Source organism: Indicator indicator, chromosome 8 (genome assembly GCF_027791375.1).
Source record: "Indicator indicator isolate 239-I01 chromosome 8, UM_Iind_1.1, whole genome shotgun sequence".
Lineage (NCBI taxonomy): Eukaryota > Metazoa > Chordata > Aves > Piciformes > Indicatoridae > Indicator > Indicator indicator.
The window spans coordinates 3,659,339-3,666,325 of NC_072017.1; the positions used below are offsets into that span (position 1 = coordinate 3,659,339).

Consider the following 6,987-nt stretch of genomic DNA (forward strand, 5'->3'; position numbering starts at 1 on the left):
CAGTTAGCCTGTCAAGAGCGAAGAAAAAAGTAACGCCGCAAAAGAGGCAGAGTGTAAAAACATCTGCAGATAAAAGCCTGAAAAATGCTGGAGGTACCGACGAAGATTGCCCAACGCACCGGCCAAACCGAACAAGGACCCAAGCCGGGCCTCGAACCCGCGATCCCTGAGTCCCTGCCGTGCGCACGCGCGCCGCTACCGCACGGGAGGGAGCCGCGCGCGCTCGCGCGGGCGGTCACGGGCTTGGCGCGGTGCAGGCCGGGCCGGGCCGGGCCGGGAGATGCTGAAGCTGCTGGAGAAGCTCCCGCCGGGACGGGCCTCTGAGGTGGGCTTCTGCGGGAACCCTCTCGGTGCCTCGGAGGCTAGGCGGAGCTGCGGCCGCCGCGCCGGCCAGCAACCTTCCTTCCTCCCTGCCCGAGAGGGCGGATACTTTCGTCGTGTCGGGGCCTGCAGGCCGCCACTGCCGCGAAGCCGGCTTGGGAGGGTGCGGGTACGGCGAGAGCCGGGCTGTGCGCCCTGGGCTCGGTCGGGTGGTGTCCCTCGGGGCTGGGGAGGACGATGGTGGCAGCGGGGAGGTGGAGGTACTGCTCTGCGGCACCTGTGAGGGAGTGCGGGCCTCTCGGGGCTGTTCCAGCGCACCGCCCTTCCTTGGCGGCCTGCCGGGGCCTCTGCGAAACGAAACCAAAAGTACAGTCTCAAAATAGCGGGGCCGCGCCCGGCGCCCTGAGCTGTGCTTTGCCTCCTGACTAGATGTACTGCATCCAGCTCTGGAGCCCCTAGTACAGGAAGGATCTGGAGGTGCTGGAAGGTGTCCAGAGAAGGGCCACAAGGATGAGCAGAGGGCTGGAGCTGCTCTCCTATGAGCACAGGCTGAGAGAGTTGGGGCTGTTCAGTCTGGAGAAGAGAAAGCTCCAAGGAGATCTTATTGTGGCCTTCCAGCATCTTAATCTTAAGGGGGCCTACAAGAAGGCTGGGGATGGACTTTTTAGGATGTCGGGTATCAGTAGGACTAGGGGGAATGGAACAAAACTGAAGTGGCAGATTCAGATTAGATGTTAGGAAGAAGTTTTACACCATGAGGGTGGTGAGACACTGGAGCAGGTTGCCCAAGGAAGTGGTAGAAGTCCTATCCCTGTTTTTTTTCAGGCCAGGCTGGACGTGGCTGTGAGCAACCTGCTGTAGTGTGAGGTGTCCCTGTCCATGGCAGGGGGCTTGGAACTGGATGATCCCTGAGGTCCCTTCCAACCCTAACAATTCTATGATTCTATTCTACTCCCAGTGCGGAGGTGGCCAAGGTGCCCTTTGCTGTGGCAGCTCTGCTGCTGTTACAGTCATGCACAAAACTGTTAAGTCCAAATCAAACATCACTTTGAATCATGGTGTGATTTCTGTTGTGAATTGATGTGGAGGAAGGGAGAACAATTCACATTCAGGGACTACATCTTTATGACTTACAATGGGGCTGCACTCTGGGGGAATGTTGATGGCACCGAGAGAGGGGTGATAACTGAATTGCCTGACCAGTCCTGTACCTGGTGTAGGCTGACTGATGGAATCATGTTCTTCAGTTATGTATCACATTGTTTTCAGTTCCTTCATAAAATAATTGATGGCATATGTGGCCGTGCCTACCCTCGATACCAGCATTACAGCAGTGTTTGGAGCCTGCCGGAGTGGATGGATGTTTTAGAGGAAACTAGGACATATTTCAGAACTGCTGTGGGCAAAAACATATCTCATGAAGAGGTAAGGGCTCATCACTGACTTGGCTTGACTTTGAGAGGTGGCAGTGGACTGACCTGTTGGAGAGCACTGAAGGGGAAAAGGACCTGGGGGTCCTAGTGGATGGAAGGTTGACCATGAGCCAGCAATGTGCTCTTGTGGCCAAGAAGGCCAAGGGCATCCTGGGGTGGATTAGAAGGGCTGTGGTTAGTAGGTTGAGAGAGGTTCTCCTGCCCTTCTTACTCTGCCCTGGTAAGGCCACATCTGGATTATTGTGTCCAGTTCTGGGCCCCTCAGGTCAAGAAGGACCTCAGGGAACTGCTTGAAATGGTCCAGCGCAGAGCCACAAAAATGATGAAGGGAGTGGCACATCTTCCTTATGAGGAGAGCCTGAGGGAGCTGGGGCTCTTGAGCTTGGAGAGTGAAAGTTTTTCTTTTGTTCACATGGAACCTCTTCTATTCCAATTTGCACCCATTGCCCCTTGTCCTATCATTGGACATCCCTGAGCAGAGCCTGGCTTTGTCCTCCTGACACTGCCCTGCACATCTTTATCAACAGGAATGAGGTCGCCCCTCAGGCTCCTCTGCTCCAAGCTAAAGACCTCCCTCAGCCTGTCCTCATGAGGGAGATGTTCCACTGCCTTCAGTATCTTTGTGGCTCTGTGCTGGACTCTTTCAGGCAGTTTCCTGAGGTCCTTCCTGAACTGAGGGGCCCCAAACTGGACACAATATTCCATATGTGGCCTCACCAGGACATGGTAGAGGGGGAGGAGAGCTACACCCCTTCAAATACACCCCAGGATGCCATTGGCCTTCTTGGACATAAGTGCACACTGCTGGTCATCCTGTTGTCCACCAGGACTTCCAGGTCTTTTTCCCCAGAGCTGATCTCTGAATAACAAGAAAAGTTATGTTTCTCTTTGTATGTTACTGTGGTAAATACTGACTCTGATTATCAAACACAAGAGGACAGCTGTTAAGGACAGTGGAAGGAAGATGAGACTACAGGGGCCAGTTTGACAGCTGTCTGAACAGAGCACAGCTGCCATGGGTGGTCCATGTTATTTCTGTGGCTCATGCTTGAGGCAATCACAATGCTTGTTTTTATTTTTGTAGGCTGCTCAGCTGATAAATGAGCTAAATTCAGACTGCCAAGAAGCAATCACAAAATGTCTAAAAGGCAGAAAGGAAGAAATTAGGAATGCACTGGTGGAAAGAGTGAATGCAATCTCATCTGCCCAGCTGCAGGACTTTGACTGGCAGTTAAAGGTGAGAATATTGCTTGGATGTTTGGGAGAGGTGTTCCACAACACAGAAGTTAACTATTGATACAGTCCCCTTAAGCTTGCTCATTCTGGAGTGTGATTTGGTTTTTATAAGTATCAAAAAAGCACATTCACAAGAAGACATTAAAATCTTTCCAGACATTGATCTGATCCCCTCTCAGTCTTCTCTCCAGACTAAACAGCCCCAGGGCTCTCAGCCTCTCCTCATAAGATAGTGCTCCAGTCCCTTAATCATCCTTATAGACCTTCATTGGACTCTCTCAGATCCCTGTCTCTCTTGAACTGGGGAGCCCAGAACTGGATGCAATATCCTAGGTGGGGCCTCAGCAGGGCAGAGCAAAAGGGGAGGAGAACCTCCCTTGACTCCAGAATGAAAGACCCAAGGTCAAATGTATCTTTTCTTTTCACCTACAGTGCAAAAATGGAGCAGACCAGTAATTAGAGCAAATTGTTAGGACAAATGTCTTGCTGTGAAGAGGGGGTTGACTATTCCAGTTGATTGTTGGTATTAACCAACAACAAGAACAACAAAATGCAAACAGTGGGAAACAAAACCAAACAAACAAACAAAAAAAGAGGGCAAAGCCCAGAACTGCAGAGCTGATTTGTGAGAAGTTAGTTTTGCTGTGTTGATGTTTGTTCTGGTAATAACAGTAGATGTGATGCTAGAAAAAAATGTCGTGGCTCACCTTTATACCTTGTTGCTGTTCCATCAATCTGCACAGCTTGCTCTCTCCAGTGATAAGATCTCCATGCTGCAAATGCCACTTCTCAACCTTGATTTGGATGTGAGAGAAAATGGGGAAATCAAACCAGTTTCCATCGAGATGAATAAAGAAGAGCTGCAGAACCTCATCAATGCACTGGAAGCCGCCAATAAGGTAGCTTTGACTGATATCATCCTTTGTTCCTGACTTCTCATCTACTGAGTTTATTTGAACTGAAATGGTTTGTTCTGGGTATCTTGCTGGAAAGCCAAAGTCATCCATTCATTGGCAGAATCACTGCAGAGTTACAGAAGGCCTTACAGAAGGCAGACTGTCTTGGACAGACTTCAGGGAATTCTCTTTTTTTTGCACAGTTTAGTCTAGGTTGTTTTTTTTTTTCACTGTAATTAGAATCCTCATAAACTTAAGAGTCTGTTCAGACCACCATTAAAAAGTCCTGTGAGAACAGGAGGAGAAGCAAAAGAAATGACAAACTTACCAGGCTGATCCCTGGAGTCCCTCAGGGCTCAGTGCTGGGACCAGTCTTGTTCAACATCTTTGTCGATGCCATGGACAGAGGCATTGAGTGCACCCTCAGCAAGTTTGCTGATGACACCAAGCTGTGTGGTGCAGCAGACAGGCTGGAGGGAAGGGATCCATCCAGAGGGACCTGGACAGGCTGCAGAGCTGGGCACAAGCCAACCTCATGAGATTCAACAAGACCAAGTGCAAGGTCCTGCAGCAGGGTCGAGGCAATCCCAAGCACAAATCCAGGCTGGGCAGGGACTGGCTGGAGAGCAGCCCTGAGGAGAGGGACTTGGGGGTGCTGGGGGATGAGAAGCTCAACAGGAGCCAGCAGTGAGCACTTGCAGCCCAGAAAGCCAAGCAGAGCCTGGGCTGCAGCAAGAGAAGTGTGGCCAGCAGGTCAAGGGAGGTGATTCTCCCCCTCTACTCTGCTCTAGTGAGACCCCACCTGGAGTACTGTGTCCAGTTCTGGAGCCTCTATTACAAGAAGGATATGGACATGCTGGAAGGTGTCCAGAGGAGGGCGAACAGGATGAGCAGAGGGCTGGAGCTGCTCTGGTCTGATCACAGGGCTGGAGGAGAGACTGAGAGAGTTGGGGCTGTTCAGTCTGGAGAAAAGAAGGCTCTGAGGTGACCTTCTTGTGGCCTTCCAGTATCTGAAGGGGGCTACAAGAAAGCTGGGGAGGGACTTTAGGCTATCAGGTAGTGACAGGATTAGGGGGGATGGAACAAAGCTGGAAGTGGGGAGATTCAGACTGAACTTAAGGAAGAAGTTCTTCCCCATGAGAGTGGTGAGAGCCTGGAATGGGTTGTGCAGGGAGGTGGTTGAGGCCCCATCCCTGGAGGTGTTTGCAGCCAGGCTGGATGAGGCTCTGGGCAGCCTGCTGTAGTGTGAGGTGTCCCTGCCCATGGCAGGGGGGTTGGAACTGGATGATCCTTGTGGTCCCTTCCAACCCTGACTGATTCTATGATTTTAAAAATGATTTATTTTTTCATTTAAAATTGGAGGGAATTCCACAATATCCTCAGTTCCACAAAATGCCAGCGTCTGGCAATGAACGTGGCAGAGTTGTTTGGTTCAGACTGGGTGGTTTAACTTCCATAGGGTAATGAATCAGGAAAAAAGTTTCAAGGATTCCAACACAGTAACCCAAGAAGAAATTTTCAAGTTAATTTTTATTTGGAACGTCTCAGATTTCTTACCAAGAATCCTTAGGGGAAGAAATATCATCTGACTTGCACCCTGGAGTTAACTCCAAGTCCTGGAGTCCCTCCTTGTTCGGTTACCTTTCAGGATTAATTGTGGAGGTTTTGTTGCTTTTTGTTTGTTTGAAACCTGAAAATGTCTCCAAATATTTATTGAGTATATTCTAGGAGATAGAATTCATAAAATCATAGAATGCCTTAGGATGGAAGGGACTTTAGGAATCATCCACTCAGACCTTCCTGCCATGGGCAGGGACACCTCTCAACTAGACTTAACGGCTCAAGGCCTCATCCAGCCTGGCCTTGAGGACCCCCAGAGAGGAGGCAGCCACAAACAGTGAGAAAAATGCTTTAGTGCAGATACAACTGGTGTTCTCATGAGCTGAGAGCCCTTATCAGCTTGCTTTCCCCTGGATATTTTACCTCCAAAACAAAATTAAAATAGTAGCTTGGTATTAACTCTATACTATGCAGACAAAGATTCCTCCAGGACAGAATCTCCACACTCCTTTTCTTCTGCTTGAAGGTCTGGATGGCAGTTGTGGAATGCTGTCGTCTCCTTACTGAGTTTTACATATGCACAAGGAAGAACTCACTCTAGAAATGGTTCCTCAGTTCTGCTTTGTGTGCTGGACCTGGAAATTGCCATCCCACTTTTGACTGCAGGGAGATGAGTGGTGGTTATTGTGCAGTAAGTGCTAAAGGAAGTCAGTGGAAGCAGTAGTGATGTGAGGTTGTGAGAGCTGACAGAGGGATGGTGTGTTTGCCAGGGAAAGACATCTTTCTACAGTGGCATGTTAGGCTGTAGCAGAAAGCAAAAAGCTTTGTTTTTGTCCAACTGCAACCTCATTCCTTTTCTCCTTTTTGAAGGTTGTTTTGCAGCTGAAGTGATGGAATTCAGGGGATCAACAATAGCTGGTGATGGCTCCCCAAGTGACTTGAGCAGAAAACAGTCCCCCAAGAAATGCTCCCTGCAAAGCCAAAAAAATACTGAAGTGAGAAGGCTGTTTAGGACTTGTGACCAAGTAAACTCAATCCTTTGATTAAAATACTAAAATTTTATATCTGTTTGACCAGAAGAACAAAAAAAAATCCCACATATAGTTGCTTTTAATACTGAAGATGTATAGAACCATGGAAAAAGTGTCACTTAGGACATTGTGCCAGGCTTGTCCTGGTGCAGCTTTGGTGTAGTGACTGCACAGGTGCCTGGTGAAGCTGTTGCACCTTACTTGCATCATCTGTTCTCCTTCTCTAAGGTGCCATGATAATGAAGAACATGACAGAGCCCTTGTGGCATTGATGTATTTATACCTGTAAATAAACACTTGGTTTTGTGAATAATTGCAGTAAGTGGTTTGGTTGATTTATTGATCACTTAACTCAGAACCTTTTCAGATGCTGGGATAAATCAGCTTTATCACCAAGACTAATAGTGAATCACTGAATGATTGAAGGAACCTCTGGAGGTCATCTTTTCCAAGCCTCCTCCTCAAGGAAGACCACCTGGAACGGGGCAGCAAAAGACCATCTCCAGATGA

General features: G+C 49.0%; 1 protein-coding gene across 1 annotated transcript; it reads left to right on the plus strand.

Annotated features, from left to right (window-relative positions):
- The first annotated feature begins 279 nt into the window (after positions 1 to 279).
- Positions 280 to 6,766, plus strand: COMMD8 (COMM domain containing 8). Its single transcript, XM_054383134.1, has 5 exons — positions 280 to 325; positions 1,591 to 1,746; positions 2,839 to 2,991; positions 3,734 to 3,889; positions 6,317 to 6,766. Exons 1-5 carry the CDS (start codon positions 281 to 283, stop codon positions 6,335 to 6,337), a joined length of 531 nt encoding a protein of 176 aa, XP_054239109.1. The 5' UTR covers position 280; the 3' UTR covers positions 6,338 to 6,766.
- The last annotated feature ends 221 nt before the right edge of the window (positions 6,767 to 6,987 follow it).